This window comes from Rhagoletis zephyria, unplaced genomic scaffold, assembly GCF_001687245.7.
Source record: "Rhagoletis zephyria isolate East Lansing unplaced genomic scaffold, Rhagoletis_zephyria_1.1 Rzeph_scaffold_09184, whole genome shotgun sequence".
Classification (NCBI taxonomy): domain Eukaryota; kingdom Metazoa; phylum Arthropoda; class Insecta; order Diptera; family Tephritidae; genus Rhagoletis; species Rhagoletis zephyria.
Window position 1 is genome coordinate 1 of NW_016166263.1, and position 17,637 is coordinate 17,637.

A 17,637-nucleotide genomic window follows, 5' to 3' on the forward strand; every position below is an offset into this window, starting at 1 on the left:
TTTGGCCTGATGACTTGCCTGGCTGAGCCTGGTAGATGCCGGGACTATTTGCTCATCAATAGAGTATGAAGTAACCGCAGACGCTAGTTCATTGCATCGGCTTCTTACCAGGTCAATCACGGGCTGAACTCTCCATAGCTTATTCGTTTCGCTTGGTTTGTTGTTATCAACAAAATGAATGGTATTTTTAAATCTCATGAATCTATTTCTTGACATGGAGGCAGCAATTATTTCGCACCTATAGTTGTCTTCCCAATACATTTTCATTTGTGGATAACCTAGACAGGACATTATAATGGCACAGCCATACAAGTTTTTTAACTCGGTTTCGGTTAAGCTCATTTCGGTGCCAGATGTCGCAAGAGTATACATTTTGGTATATTTAACCGCATCCGTGTAATGGGTTTCTGTGAAATACTTCGAAAAGTAATTAAGAGGTGTTCCAAGTTCAACGAAATTCTCACAGCCCTGCACGATAGGAATATCGTGAACCACGAATTCCTTTTTTTCCAAAGATCAGTTCTTTGTGATGTAGTGGCTTTTTGATTAATTACGAAATTTTCTGGAATTAAATCTGCAAGCACGATAATTATTAAGATGAAAATTAACACGGTAAAATGAAAATAAAAATTAAAGAAACTAGAAAAATACCTCTTTCAGAGTCATCTTCATCTGAACTGTCACTTTCTTCCATTTGTTCCAGCGTTAAGTAGTCATTTTCGAGATCATCGTCAGATGAAAAGCTAGCATCGGAATTCTCAAGTATGTCCAAGACCATTTGAAGGTCGGAATCCCTTGATAAGTCTATATTTTTTCCTGAAATTGATCAGATAACACAATTGTGAGTTTGCACGAAAACCTTAACTTAAGCCCAAGCAACACAATTGTGTAAAAAAACAAAACATTCAGACAAGATATCGCCTCCTCTTGGATCGCTAAATTCAGGGGTAGCAAATCCAAAATCCATGTAGGCCCGCGTTTGGCTCCTCATATTGCGATAGCATCAGCCCTTTCGTTACCGTAACAGCTGTTATTCCTTGGAGCTCACCATAACGTAAACCGGTTACGGAATCCAAGTTTTTCAGTATACTTTTGCAGCTCACTACTAACCTTGATTCCGCCTTCGTGAGTATAAATGATGTTCGATATGAGGTTTATTATGGCCATGTTAGTTCTTTTACAAAAAAGTGGCCATTGTACTCATACGATTTTGTGTTATTTGAAGTCAACTATGCTACATGCTAATCATACGGGCAAGGGCGGTTTGACCTTATTTTTTTTTGAACAAATTATAACAAAAATTTGCTCCAACTTTTGCTGAAAGTTAAATAAAAGCTCTGCGTACATATTTAGCGCATAATCTCAAAAATGCCAAATTTTGAGTTGCGACTCTTTTGAAGACCGTGTGGCATATGTATATTACAACGTGCGACAAATACAAAAAAAATAATAATTCAAAACACACGAAGGAGTCGATATAAATACTAACAAAACAATGGGCCAAATATAGTAAAACTGCGTTTTAAGATTTTCAATATGACTTCAGGATTTTTTTTCAAAGGACTTTGAAATTTTAAGGATATGTTTAATTCAAAAAATTATTTAAAAAAATCAGTGCAATTCAGAATAACAATATGGGTACCAAATGGGAGAGAAAATTCTGTTGAATTTAAAAACAATAAAGTTTTTTGGTTTGCAAAGACGAATAGGTATTGAAAATGCGCCTTCAAAATATGGAGCCCTAACCGCCAAAATAACGTAAGCGAGATATTTTTCAAAATTTTATTTTTGATGCAAAAATGCATCGAGATGTTCTAGGAATATTTCTGCATCAAAAAAGAAAATTTTGAAAAAAATGTCGCTTATGTTATTTTGGCGGTTATGGCTCGATATTTTATATTTTTAAGTTAATAAAGTTTGTAGAACGAAATTCGAAGATGAGGTCGTGTGTATATTAGTCCTCAGGCAATAACTTTTTCAAAAATTAATATTGCAAATTTTCAAGGATATGTAAGGACAAAAGTCGTAAAGGACATTTTTCATACTTCTTGTTGCATATGTTTTTTTTTGGAGTTTTTTCTTTTATATGGTACCGTTATTGTTATCCTACATTGCACTGAATTTTTTAAAAAAGTTTTTGAAATAATCATATTTTTTTAATTTCAAAGTCCTTTCAAAAAAATCCTAACGTCAGGGAGAAAAACTGAGTACGCAGTTTTACTATAATTTACTCATAGTTTAGCGAATATATAAATTTTTGTGTGTTTAAGATTTACTGTCGCACGGTGTTAGAAAACAACACAGCCGTTGTTGTGAAACATAACAGGAACTATTTATGTGGGCGTAGAAAAGCTGTGGTTAGAGGATATAAGAGCATTAATCAACCATAATTGACACTAGCATGCATAACATAAGCAACTATGTACATAAATATGGCTTTAAAAAATTTGCAAGTCAACAAAGTAGATTCGATACGTGAGTTTGTAGACATGTATGTACTTGTATGTGCTTGTAAGTGTCTCTCTCAGCGCATCAAATAACCGATGTAATGTGAATAACTCATAGCAACAACAAAAATAAGAAAAAAATAGAGTTTGCACATCACGCTTGCCGTTTACATTGACCACTTTTTGACATGGCCACAGCTGCCAAATGTCGTGGCCAACGTCAGCAACAGCAATAGCAGCAGCAGCCACAGCCACAGCCGCATTCCCATCATCATCGTCCTCGCCATCAGCGCTTATGACCAATGGTTTCGCGTTAAAAACTCAAATCATGATTACAGTGTAAACCATTACTACCACCAAGGCAGTCGCCGCCAACACCACCAACTTCACCATCGCAGCCAAAATGATCAAACATCATCAACAGTGAAACATCATATCAACAGCCAGCCCAACCAGTCAGTCAGTCAGTCAGCAATCGCCGTCACTCGTTTCAAGCTGACATTGAATGCCAACCGAGTGCCCGTCTGGCTGCCTGCCTGGCTGCCTGCCTGGCTTTATGTTAGTGAACAGGCCAAAATGCCTATTTCCGCTTCAAAGCCCTAAAAGTATGCTATCGACATAATAGCTCATACATAGCCACGTGCTACATCCCAGTAGAACTTGGGATCATCGTACGATTGCTCGGTGAGTACTCCCTTGGAGTATACGACTACTCCCCATTGCTCCCTATGCTTCTGTGTAAGCCTGTAATTTTGTACACTCCCTTTAACACGGGATGTCCTAGGGGGCGAGTAATCCCGTTTACCCCCTAAATGAGCAATCAGGGAGTTCATACAGAACTTAACTGCTCGCTTAGAAAATATCCCATTACTCTCCTAAGCGAGCAATATAGGAGTGAAAAAAAACCAAAAAATCTCGTTTAATGCTCCTAAATCAGGGCTCAGAGAGCATTCTTTACTTGTTCGCTTAGGAGATCTCCTATTTGAATCCTAAGCGAGTAATAAAGGAGTACAAAACCGACAAGTCTATCTTGTTACTCCGAAATCAGGTCAAGGGGAGTACTCTTTTATTTCTCATATAGGGAGATCTCCCTTCAAGTTCTAGTGGGATAGTATTTTTATGTATGTATGTACGCATCCATAAACATATTCACAATGCTTGCAATACGTACAACTGTGTAACTGACTAAGCTAACCACCAGCTTGTCCCATACTTGTAGGCCTGTCTGTTGTTGCTGTGATACATATTGAACGAGTGTGTGTGTGCGTTTGCATTGGTCAGCAATGTGGGTAACATGTGTTAAGAGCATGTTACCAATCAATTGTCTACTACTAGCTCTGTATGTTATTTGGCAGTCGTATTTGTACGTGCCCAAGTGTTTGTTTCGAACACAAGTGACGCATACGTAGTCGCTTGTATCTGTTGGCAACAAATATGAGCTGCAGTTAGAATTTTAACTACAACCAATTTAGTCTAAAGTAGAACCCGGCGGGAATGATTTTGGACGCTGTACTTGTATGGGGAAATTCTTGCGAGTTGTATGAGGAAATTCTCATATGATCGAAGAGAATCGAACGATTGGGGCTAGATAGAATGGACTGAGCTGAAGTGAGTGTAATGGAGGAAAGGAAGTAGACGAAATGATGAGGAATGAAAAAAATGGATGAAATTAAAAATTATACAAAGAATTTATGTAAAACGCAGCCTAGAAGAAGTAATACTCAATAAGTCCAGAGCCGACTTGAGGTTATACCTAACCCCTGAGATACACAGATAGATAGATAGATAGTTAAATAAAGCACTGCGACTAGTAGGTATTTTGTGCCCTCAGCTCAGACTCTAAGAATTTCAGAATTGATACGGAGGGGGGGGGGTAAAAAGTGTATGTGGTTCTCTCTTGACCACAAACGCCCTATGCTCCTCTCACTTCTTGCCCTCTGCAGTAACCCGTTAGAATACCTGTAATGATCCTTAGTATTTCTTTAGGGACGTCTATGAGTAACATGTATCTTTTTAGATTGTACCCTCTTAGGAAGCTTTTGGATTGATGAAGTCCCTTGGTATTACGCCAATACAGTTCCCGTAGCTTGAAGTGTTCCTTTTTGAGCGCTTCCTTTATCGTGTTGGGACCTATTGAAAGAAAGGGCTCCGGTCTTATAGGGGTTGAGACAGCAGCCAGTCTGGCCAGATGGTCTGCTTCCTCATTGCCTCCGACTCCCATTGGATGGTGTTATTCTCAGTCAGAACATTAATCTTCTGTACACAATTCAGAACCACCGAGGACTTGATATCGATCAGGATATTCTCGTCAGCACACCGATGGCATTAACTTCCGCTTGAAATATTTACCAGAAGGTTATCAGGGGCACTGAAAGCTTCAGTATAGGGCAATAACACTTGGACGTGTCTCTCCATGACAAAGGCACTCCAGGTCACCATGCTGTGTATTTCAACCTATACTTAGTTTCTTTCGAAAATCACTACTTTAGTCATGTAGTACCTGGAGAGCAGAATTGAGAGCGCAGCCTGTCTCTGCTCCTGGAAGTAAACTTTGCCTTTTCCAAAGCCCACTCTTGCGCAAAATTAACGAGAGTCCGCTTTGCAGCTTATTTGGCTGATAGATGCCTCCAGTGCTGCCGTAGGATATGTGCGCATTGCCCCCGTAATGCAAACACAATCATGGTGTACATCCACCCAATTATTGTTGGAAGACAACCCCAGAACTTACCCGCTAGACGTAGCCCTGAAGGTTGCCGGCTTGACATTAGTCCAAGGTTAAGTTCCTCATCCCCTTAAGGGTCCGTTTTTGGGTAAATGGGACTATAGCTATCTTTGATGGATTGATATTCAAAGCTATATCCGCACACCACCTCTTAGCTAGGTTAAGTCCTCTTTGGACGATGTCGCAGAGGGTACTTGCGAACTTCCCTCTGGCAATAATCATTATGCCGTCCGCATATCCCTGGCAGCGGACGCCCTCATCAATTAGTATTTATAGAAGTTCGTCCACTATGTAGGTACACAGTAGAGCTGTCTACCCATCTGAGGACATTACGTTTCTCGAGTTCTCTGTCGACACCTATATGGTATGTATTTTCCAACTCTCCCTCTATATATCAAGGAAGGCACAGAGCACTGTTTCGTCCACTATGTAGGTACACAGTAGAGCTGTCTACCCATCTGAGGACATAACGTTTCTCGAGTTCTCTGTCGACACCTATATGGTATGTATTTTCCAACTCTCCCTCTATATATCAAGGAAGGCACAGAGCACTGTTTCGTTCCTCTCTTCAAGAATCACAAGAACATGGTTCCGAATTTCGAGGCGACCAACATCGCGGTCTCAGGCAGCCCCAAAATGGAGAAACCGCCTAAAGACACTGTTTCTGGTGCAGCAACAACCGCTGGATCCATTTGTATACCAGCATGGAATACTAAAAAGGACTAGATTCTAAGAGGCGCCTATGAGGCGGTCGAAAAGTCCCAAACCAACGAAATTATTGGTCTACCCTATGGATCTGCAGGTGGCCATTATCGACAAGGTGCAGTCTAATTGGAAGATAATGCAAAATAATTGCCACTTTTTCAGCATCGCCTTATGGTACTAACGTTGCGTCGACATGCGAGTAAATAGTCTCTGACAGAGATCGTTGGCAAAAGGGCTTTAAAGTCGTTAGCTGCAACAACAAAGGTGCCTTGAACTTCCTCACATATGCGTGAGAACTTATTTATGTACATCTTGATGGCTCTTTGACTGCTTTAAGAGCCAAAAATCTGCCCATCCCTTATCTGAGGCAATATTATATTGTTAAGAAAAGAGTACTATTATTATTTGCTACGGCAATTTTACTAAAACTTTTTATAAACGATTTCTATGTTTTTCGTCATAATACTAGTAGACCCGACGAACTTGGTCTCACCCAAAATATATATATTTGTTTAACATTTTGCTCTAACATTTTCACCAACAATTCACATTCACGATTTCCTGTGGCACATTTCTCTGCTAATACTGTGGTTTGGTGGTCGTCAGAAGGTTTGTTTCCATTGCCGTCTTAAATAACCTAATGACAGCATTACGCCCGTGAAGAAGTCCTTGAAGTTCTGCAATGATCTGGCATCTCATAGCACGCTCAATTGCACAACGAAATAAATTTCGAAAACCTTTTTTCTTTTTTACTTCCATGCGGCAACAACGATCCGGTTCGATGGCGAATCTGCCAATCAGAACATACGTGAGTTCAACATATTCAGTAGTGCAGATGGTATATCTCCATACCAAGCTCCACACTTTACTATGAACACTTTCAGGCGCTACCACGCCCCATTGATGCATCGAAATAAGTTTTAGTCCAAACCACCCTTGGCAAGTCTGCAGTAGGTGTCGGAAATTTCTAAATAAGTTATCAGAAATCTATATAGAAATCAGTGCGATTGATGCATGTACTTGTTTCAATTTCCTAAAGGACCTTGTACTGTTATACATACATACATACGTATGTGCACACATGCATACGTAGGAGCTTCCCAATGTGGAATTTACGAAACGAGTTTATTTATATGCCAGCATACCGTTTTTAGATTTATTTATGGCTTATGGAAATTAAAAGTGATTTTTCCAAACGAGAGCGTTTCGAATTTGACAAGTAATAGGACGCAGATTTCAAAAAACTTACTTACATATGTATGAACAAACTAAATATTCATGAAAAATATTGTATGAGCACAAAATGAATTATGTGCAAAATTTTGAAAATTTTTAATTGGCTTTATACGGGAATTTTCTCAAAAGTTCAAAAGGATTCACATACATTCACACATTCACATGTGTGCTAGTTTATAAGCATGCACAAAGGCGTACCTAATAGCGAGCTTTAAAAATAAGCTGGGCATCATTTTTAGTGATTGACAGCATATTGCTGAAAATTGCAAAGCTCTAATACAATTTAATCACCCTAAATGGAAGAAAACTATCTTCATTTTTGCGTAATGAATTATATGGTGTTATTAATTGTATTTGAGAAATATCATGTACCAAATATTATTCAAAAGACTTGTAGGTGAGAAATAATACATACAAAATTTTTAGCTTTTGTTCCTTTTCACTTCATCTACTGCCAAATATTTCAATAATATCTATAAATTACTACTACAACAGTGTTATTACATACTTCATATAAGTTTATGTTACTTTTTGCCTTCAACATATTTTTTGTGGTTTCTAAAGTTTATATGTAAGTATGTAGTATGTGTATTTTCTAAGTGCTGACAGTTAGTTCATTTTACAAAATATTATTCATTGCTTCTATTTCACTTGTATTTATACTCAAATCGAGCAAGAAAAGTTTTATGAGTTGCACAGTGACTAGATCCTTGAACTAAAAATAAGGAAATAAACGGAACTCAAGCTTGTGTACGTGCATGTGTTCATATGTATGTAGTGTATGCTAAAAACTAAATTGAAGGAAGTTATTTAAAAGCTTTTTCAATTTTCACATATTTATTATTTGTGTACAGATTAAATTCTGCTTACTCGCACAGCAATTAAATGTGTTTTGGTATGCATTCAAGTGATATTACGTACGAACATACGGTAGCGAGAACGTAAATAGGGAAGCGACATTTTAGAAAGTTTTAGGTAATTTTCTGTTTATTATTTTATTATGTACATGAATAAAAAATGTTTAACTATGTATGTAAAACATTTCTAAAAATTCGACGAATTTTAACAAATATTGGTAAAAATTTTAAATTTTTTAGTTGTTTGAAATTTTTTTGTGTATGCCCAAATTTAGCAACACCTTCCACAAAAAAAAAAAAAATGCCAAATATCAATGTTATGCCCTCGCTATTTCAAACTTGCACCTTATTGCATTAAAATTAAATGGGCTAGAAACCGCGTACTCAGAATGTTTCCAAGAAATCTAATTAAAAGGCTCAACATTTTCCTATTTTTTTCAAAGTTTGAAATTGTACCTTACATGGTTTTTGTTATACAATGGGCTCCACTGTAATAAAAAAAAACAAAACAAATAATAGACCTTACACAAACGAAAGGGAAATACCCAAAAAGTGCTAAAATGTCTCTTCCCTTATTATATTTTTGCCACTGTTCGCATTTATGTTCATATTTTAAAATAAGTAAAGTGTGAATTAAATTTTAGGTACTAATTAAAAGAATATCCAAAAAATAAACAAGAAAAAATCCTCAAAGCGCAAAATCAAAGTAAAGTGGTCCAACTAGTTTTGTACTAAAAACTAGTTTCAAGAAAGAAAGTGGAAAATTATAAAATTTTTCCTTTTTTGAGCTTAATTTGAAAAATAACAGAAGGGAAGAAATCATTTTTCACTTAATATGTTCATATTTATGTAAATAGTTGGATTAGGTTGCTATAATGCAACTATTACATATGTAGCTCGAGCCCACGCTCTATTTTAATGTTTGTGAGTGAGAGGGTATGTGAGTATGAAGGTCACTAAACAAGTCTTTAGAATTCGCAACGCTAATGTCATTTAAGTCAATAGTGAGATTGAGGCGGCCCTAGACATTGTTAGGAAGCTGTTCTGCGCGTTGGACCTACACAACTATTTTTTGTTAACACTTTTGAACGAATGGAGGAAAGAACAACGAAAACCCGACAAGCGGAATTTATTATGACCATGCAAACTCTGACACATCTAGTCAAACGAACGATTTTTTTAAGCACTCAAATCATCTCGTCGTGTTTTTTTGTTCCGGTACGATGATTTTAATCGCCAGAAGAAGCTCTTCGAATGCGTTCAAAAGCTATGTTTTTAAGATACTAACTTCACCAAGTGATTAAAAAACGTATGCAAAAGCATATCCTCTTAACACCTGAACATGAATAAAATAAGGTAAAATATTATTGATGACTTTTTTAATTTATGTGGGCATAAAAAATATTTTTTTATTTATTTAACAGACAGAACAACGTCTAAGATAGCCATTGGGTGAAAGCGGGTTTCTCAAACAGTTGGAGTCGAAAAGTTTTTAGCATTTTTGTAGGTCACTGGGCATATAACATGCCTGGTAACTGCATGGGCGACAAGCTGCCAAAAAAAGGCGCAAAAATTTCTGTGGTGAATTTTGTCTAGGAAGTGAACATACCTCCCACCATCTGCCAACACAAATTGAAAACATGTTTCATCGAGGAGCTAAACGCGATATGGTCTGTGAAATCAACCGGTCGAACTCAGCTGTCATAGTGTTCGACCCTTTTCCCCGAAGATTAGTAGTTAGTGTAATAGCTTCCTCATGATCAGACATGGATATCTAGCTAGCTGCAGAGACGAGGAAGATTTGAACACTATCGCTGCCCTTTTCCCGCCTTGGATAAGAAGCGCAATCACAACAGCCGACTTACAATCAGCTAATGTACTTCAGTTTTAGCGTTTTTATAAAGCGCATTTCGAGGTTTAATTTCTAAGGCAAGTAAGGAAATTAAGAGCTTTTTTGTCAGTGGCATCACAATGTGCGTTTTTTTTTTCTGTGTTCGTCAGAGTGCCTGCGTGCCGTAAATGAGCACCTAACAACCATCACCCAAATAACTACATACGTATATACATACATATGTATGTATGTGGACAGCAAGTTCAAAAAATTTTTTCTCTCATTTAAATCTAAGAAGTAATAAACCTGCATGTCAGTCACAGAAAAATCCTTTGACAAAACCACAGTCAACTGAATTCAGAGCTAAATAAACTTATCTTCCTATGCTTAAGCTAATTTACGTCTTCTTTTCGAAAAAGTGCGGGAATTTATTTGTATTTGTTATAACGACACCGGCCCGTACTTGTGTAATTTCTATGCCTTATGGCTTTTAATATTATTTTTTTATACATCATAAATAAATTTTTGCAACCACTTGACGATTTATAATTAAATTTTTCGGCCTATGAACAATAACAAAGCCAATAAAATGCGCAAAGGCACATCAAAGGCAATACAAAATCTGAATCTGAATTTCTCGGAAAAATATACCTACATACATATGTATGTACATATAAAAGTATGCCCTTCCTTTACCGCACTCAACGTAATGATTGTCATGCGGGTGCTTGTGACTACAAAAAATGAGCAATCGGCTTTGGAGTCAAACGCGTTTGAAAGGAGTGACAAGCTGGCATGTAGAATGGGTGATGGATGATGTGAGCTGAAAGTGGCCAATCGGCAAATAAGGCGAAGGAAAATGAAAACTGCCTAAATATAAGAATGGAAAAAGATTGAGGGTATCAATGGTAAAATGCGGAGGAAGTAAAATCCTATAAGTTTTATTTTATTTGTATTTATTTAAAATTTTACCTCCTCATTTCCGATTTATGTTTGTAAAACAAATTTTTTTCAATGCACTTATCGCAAAGGATTCGTATTTGATCCTTTACTTTTTTATTTGTTTTTATAGTCTTCCATAATTTTGGCTGCCGCCATTCTTTGCGCTTTTGATTTTAGTTAGCCTTTTTTGCAGCCTTTTTCCTTTGCCTCGCTTCTGGTCTGCTTGATTACAATAAAAGGCTATCGCATCCATTATGAAACAAAAGCGTTGTATGCAATTACAAAAATCACAAAAGCAACGGTGACCGCAATGAAAATTTTGCCTTTGCAAAAGTGACGGCTAAAGTTATGTTCATGGTGCAGCTGTTTCATTTAATGGAAAGATAACTTTGATGTTAATTACAGAACAACATGCATACATACATACATACGTGTAAACATATAAATATAAATATAAAAATTTTTATTTTAGGCAATATTTTTTTGGGAAACATATGAGTAAGCAAATGCCATTTTCAAGGTTGATGGAATTTTGATATATATTCGTGTAAAGGCCAAGCCAATCAGAACTTTTTTACTTATTTCCCAGTGAGGTTGTACACGCTTGCCTGGTTATCAGATTATGGGTATGCCCGGGAAGTTGTCTTTATGCCGCAATGTCTGAATTTGGTATCCCGGCGAAACTAAGATCGACATCATCGGTAACAAGAATCGCGAAGTCTGTTTTGCCTTTTCCAAGTTGGATAAGAAAGCCAAAGCGAATGGGTCTGGTGGTCAACGAGGACAAGACGAAGTATCTCGTGTCATCAAATAAACAGTCAGCACATTCGCGCCTTGACACCCACGTCACTGTTGACAGTTACAATTTCGAGAAAGCAGAGAATTTCGTTTACTTGGGAACCAGCATTAACACCGATAATAATGTCAGCATTGAAATCCAATGCAGAGTCACTCTTGCCAACAAGTGATACTTTGGACTAAGTAGGCACTTCAGGCACAAAGTCCCCTCTCTTATTACTACGAAAATCACACTCTATAATTTACTCATCATGCCCGTGCTGGTATACTGCGCAGAAACATGGACAATGACAACATCCGATGGGGCGGCTCAGGGGCTCAGTGCTTGGAAAAAAATTGTTTTCTTGATTTTTTCCTGCCACCCAAAATAGTATTATAGTTTTGGACCACTGTGAGGCGAGTGTTTATTCTAGCGATTCTGATCGGTGATGCAAGGTAATAATTGGTGCGACTCAAGTAAGTATTTTCTTTGATATAAAATTGATTTCAAGAACATATTTTTAGACATAAAAAATGCTAACCTGTTTTTTCAAATCCTTTGGTAGTTTTGTATTTGACCAGCTTAATCGAATGCAGTTGGTTCATCTGCCATTACATTTCACTTTAAAAAATTTGTTGTACTGTATTGTAAAATTGGTCGCATTCAACGTCCCAGCATACTCACAGCGATGAGCTTAGTTCACTGGAATTATTCCTGCATTAAAAAGTACTCTGCCTTATTACACGGTAACTTAAAGCTGTCCGCATTTATAACATTCAACCACCGAGAGTTTTCACTTGTGTAACTTTGTCGTTTCAATTTAATTAGTTGTTGACAAATTGCAAAATAGCTGGAATAACAATGAATTCAAAAAAAAAACCAGCAGCAAAATTCTCCAGCTTTTTTTTTATTTGTTCTGCGGGTGTAAAAAGAAATAATAAAGAAAAGCTGAAAATTTTTCCACATCCACAATGCGTAGGTAACAGTATGCAAGTTGTACGCCAACAAATCTGTTAGAGGGGAGCAAAAGCACTGACGGGAAAGCAATAAAACAGCAGACCAAAAAAAAGCTAATATATGAAAAAAACCAGTGCAAGGAAACGAGGCAAATTAGTTCCAAAGTTAAAATAACCGAGAAAATCTACTTTCCACATTATTTACACCTTTTTGCATACTTAGAGGGGCTAACCAGCAAGCAGGCAAACAGCTATTACCAAGTTGTTAGAACGTGCTGTGCTGAAGTGCGTGAAGCGGGAGTGGGAGCAAAGAAATTCATACATACTCAAGGTAAAGCGACAAAATGGATGATGGAAAAGTGTCTAATGCCGCATTTATGAGCACAGCACAAGATCATAATGTTGTTGTTTGAAATGATGTTGGTGTAGTATATCTACTATTTAAACGTACGCTGCTCAGTATGCCATGGCGTATGCGCAACAATGCCGTCGCCTGGCTTAAGAACATTTTGCGCACAGAATTTAAATTTTTTTCCAAAAATCTACTTCTCCAAAAACTTTTAAAAGTCAGACATATATACATACATATAAACACACGTTTTAGCACAGACACGTTACTTAGGTGAAAGTTGTTGGTGATGACGACCTTAGGTACACTGAAATGTAGTATATAGGGCAATGCGCTGCGGTTGCCTGGTGCCAAATCGCGCAAATAAAGACCGTTCAAAAAGTTTGTAAAATAAGTATTAACGAACATTTTTGTTAGCTTACGTAGCTGTGGCATTCTTCGTGCCTAATACATATAAATACTATTGTGGCTTAACATTTCTTCCCGAGAACTAAAAAATATCCAAAATAAGGATTCTCGGAATTTTGAAGTTATGCTTCTTAATCGAGTTCCGAGATGTTTGCGTTAAATATTTAACGCCATGGAGAAGGGGGAATTTGCGAATGTGGTGACGGAAAACCAACGACTGCGTTAAATGGAACTATGGGCGGGGAGAAACAAAGACAAAGCAAAAACAAGGATATGGGAACATACCAAGATAATGATGAATATAAGGATAATGCCAGAGACAAATGCAAAGACGCAGCCAAAGAAAACGACAAATACAAAGGCAAATATTGCAATGCACGCAAAGTTTAAGTTTTGAGATTAAGGAGAAGATGAGGATTAATAGAAAACCAACAAAGAGATGAATACAAGGATAATGAAAAATATAAGTTTCAAGAGAGAAGTAGACATAATGATAAAGATGAAGTTGAAGATGAAGTGAAGGAATCAAAATAAATATAGAGATGCAGATACAGAAGCGGATGCAGATACAGATGCAGATACAGATACAGGTACATATACAGATACAGATCCAGATGCAGTTAAGGACTGCGGCGATTAGTAAATTCGGATAAGGATGAATACTAACATAATTTTTCAAATACAAAAATAGACTAGAATTTACTAATATCGCAAACTTTTTCCCCTCTACTATACATACATAGTTTTATGCAGTTACACTCCCAGTCGGAAAAGTAGTAATGCATTACAAGCATGATAAATAATATAATGTATTTCTTATGCGTTCCCGATAATATTACAGCTAACTTTATAATCAGTATTCTAATGTATTGAAAAAGTTCCAAAAATTTCATATCAAAACACATTCATCTTTCGATACTAGGTAATGCAAAATGCAATGGCCGACTTTTCTTAGGACATCGCCGTGGGGAAAAAATGCATTTTCGAATGTGAAGAGGGTTGTTTCACTGATTATTTTTTCGATTACTATACATTACATTCTCCCACTGGGCTGCTTCCGAGCGTGTGCTCCGCACTAAGTGTTTTTTGTTAAGTGGCTTACATTTAAAGGTGGCGCCAGGGCTTGGAACTTGAAAAAAAAATTTTTGATTTTCATTCATAAACCTTTAAACAACTTTATTGTAATGCATATTTATTTAACTTAATCCTTTTTTGTTTGGTATATATTTTTTGCATATTAGGGATAAGATTATCGGTTATGAAAATATAGGTACTTAGAAGAATTTGTAAGTTGTAGTATTTTTTGGAAGACATTTTATCAGAAAGATTCTTATTTGTTGAATAAAAATATATTTATAGGAATTACAAAAAAAAAAAACAAAACATTTTTGTATGTTTTTAGACCACCGTATTATGTGTACATATGTATGTCGTAAATAAATATTATTTTTATATTTCACCTACTCACATTGTTTTTTTTGCTTTATTTATATCATTTTATCTCATATTCATTTGTATGTAAAAAGTTACTTAACAAAAGTTGTTATGCCTTCTATTCACAAATTACTATTATTTGCATTAAAAAGCAAAAAAAAAATTGCTAACTTCCCTTACCCTCCACCTTTTTGCAAAGAAACTTATCAGCTCCTTTTTTCTAATTTATATTTTTCTGCTTATTTATCATCCTCTTTCATCTGCCTTTATTCAATTTTTAAGCTTGAAAACTTTACTTATACAATACCTGTCATGCATAAAATATCGAAATCATTACATCCTAAATCTGCTTTTAAGCACGCAACACTCTAAGCAGCGTAGAAAGCAAATCAGGAGGCAAAACACAAAAGTAAAAGTTTATTTTTTGCCGCAACAAATCGGAAAGCGTGCGGTTTTAAATTTTGATTTGTATTGATTGTATTCGCTTGCGTTTCAGCGTCTTCCTGTGCTTTTAGTTTTTCTTCTATTTTGCTTTTACGTTCAATTACAACTTTTTTGATTCAGCCGCGAACAATGTTTCAATAAATTTCTAATGCTATCTTTGTGCGAATTTGCTTTAAAAGAGACTTAACTTTTTTCGTTTTTACTTCAGATTGGAATTTCAAGATTTTGGCCTTTAGAATTAGAATACATAATATAATGTTTATACATATATAATAATATGTAATATTAAAATATTTTATCAATGTTATTGTGGCTTGTTAACATTTTATTTTTAATATTTTCTCCCTCAATTTGTTGATTAGGATACCCTAACGCTCAGTCTGTACATAAACAGGAGGAACCTAAGGCTGACCTCAATCTGTCTAGCCCACGATAGGGAAATACCAACATAGTCTTCTAAGAGTAAACATAAAGCGTTTATTAAGGCAAGTGTTGAGAATGCACACCATACAACCTAGTGAAGCAGCAACATCAACGAATGTTCGTTATTAACAAAATGCACAATTACTATGACAATAACTCTGGTCTCGAAGGATGCGGTGTAGGTGATGCCGGACTGGGTGGTTCTTCAGGAGAAGTCCATTTCAACTCGATCTACCTCCGGTCGAACAAAGGAACGTTCCAAGCAGAACTGTAAAAAAACTCGATAAAATGCTACCCCAAAGCTCTACTGCAGGCACACAAGCAAATTGGGTGGAATTGAAGAAATTGGCAGACCAGTATGTAGGCAATACTGTGGGAAGATAACACAGCAATTCTTGTAACTACCTTTCAACTAACGATACTCTTTCGAAAGACACAAGTCTTTCAAAAAACCTAGATATATATTTTTCTAAAAAAAAAGGAATAAATAAAGGAAAACGAAATTGAAAAAAAAGAAAAAACAAAAAGAAAACCCAGCGAAAATAAGTATTAATATTAAAAAAAAAATTAATTTTGTTTCTTCTTAAAACAATAAAATCCGAAAAATAAATTAGAAAATGAAAACTACTAAGTCAATGAAAAAGATAATAGTATCTACTTAAAAATTAAATAAAATTAAAAAAAAATATTTTTACTTTTAAAATCAAATATAAAAATTAATCTAAAAAATACAAAAAAAATAGAATCATAAAAAATAAAATAATATCGTAAAAATTATATGAAATAAAAAAAAAACATATTTTTCTTTTTTAAAAAATAACATCTAAAAAATAAAAGAATATGCTATTAACAAAAGAAAAAACAAACTAATTAAAATAAAAAAAATTAAAAATAAATGTAATAAGTTTCTAAAAATTAAACCAAATATAAAAAAATCTTTTTTAAGCAATAAAATATAAAAACGGAATGGAAACTAAACTAAAAAAATGTAATTTAAAAAATAAAAATTAAAATAAGTTCCAAAAATTGAATAAAAAAAAAAAAAAATATTCTATTGTATCGCCGAACTAGTTTGGCAGTAGTTAAAGGGAAGGCCAATGCATTGATTACAGCTTGGTTGTCACTACAGACACGTAAACTTCTGCATCTACAAAGGCATATTCCCCAAAAGGGAAGTGAAGGCTACCACCGTAACTTTCCATATAAAATAAAAACCTTGACCTGAGCCCTAGGTCTTGTAGAAAAATGTTCCGTAGGTCATACTGAAATCGTTCTTCAAAGTTTGGCAAGTAGCTTTCCCTTGCAGCTAATTGAAAGCCTGCTCCACCATAGTATAGATGCAGAGCTATAATGAGTCTTATTATAGAGGTGCAAAGCCACAAGATTCCTATAGGTGATAGGCCAGAAGTTTTAACAAATGTCTGCTTATATTGCCGTAACGCTGTTAGGGATTTGGAGGTATTTTCTTAAACTCGAGCATTCCATAAAAGATTACCATCTGGGATATTACTTTTTCTTATTTATTGGCGCTTTAATCACCAAAGCGAACATGACCGAGTCCAACAAAGCACGCGTAGTCGTTTCATTTTTGTGCTAACTGACGGCAATCGGAAATGCCAGGTCTCTCCAGAAAAGGCAGAGGGTTCCTCTTTTCCTGTTACCAGTATCGCGATCTAAATGTATGCCTCCAATAAACTTTCACCTCGCTCCTTAAAGTGATTGCCCGCGGATAAAATACTAAGTGGCAGTAGGTTTGTAGTGCATCCAGAGCCACCCAAGCTTTTGTAGGGAAAGCAGCGATCGTTCATCGATGTGTGGTTAGTAGACTTCCCATGCTATTGATTGTAATCCCACTCCGCAATTCATAAATGGCCAACGTTCATTAAAGTTCGTAGGTTAGTCATTAGTTTTGAATTGCGTATATATTTAATCCTGGCCTAATATTCCTTGTATGATTTATTCTATCTCGTGTATGAATGCGGCATGATTTAACCACTCTAAAGTTAATAAGCTTCGACTTCATTCAATCACGCCAACTCCGACCATATACACACATAGTTGTCATGGTTTATTGGAGGTTTATACATACATTCATACGTACATAT

The 17,637-nt window shown here is 35.9% G+C and overlaps 1 protein-coding gene across 2 annotated transcripts; it reads right to left on the reverse strand.

Moving 5' to 3' along the window:
• Nucleotides 1-13: 13 nt before the first annotated feature.
• LOC108375604 (uncharacterized) lies at nucleotides 14-864 on the reverse strand. Of its 2 annotated transcripts, none has more exons than XM_017631749.1 (2): nucleotides 652-864; nucleotides 14-538 (listed from the first exon to the last, which is right to left on the reverse strand). In XM_017631749.1, exons 1-2 carry the CDS (start codon nucleotides 776-778, stop codon nucleotides 339-341), a joined length of 327 nt encoding a protein of 108 aa, XP_017487238.1. In that variant the 5' UTR covers nucleotides 779-864; the 3' UTR covers nucleotides 14-338. The 2 variants fall into 2 exon arrangements, with proteins under 2 accessions (XP_017487238.1, XP_017487237.1); XM_017631748.1 differs by having other exon boundaries at nucleotides 14-574.
• Nucleotides 865-17,637: the final 16,773 nt, after the last annotated feature.

What these genes read in the sequence shown, in the direction of transcription:
- LOC108375604 (XM_017631748.1), bottom strand. Translation starts at nt 778, where the DNA reads ATGGTCTTGGACATACTTGAGAATTCCGATGCTAGCTTTTCATCTGAC. An exon ending in TGAAGATGACTCTGAAAGAG is followed by an intron (nt 575 to 651) that starts GTATTTTTCTAG and finishes TCGTGCTTGCAG; the next exon opens with ATTTAATTCCAGAAAATTTC.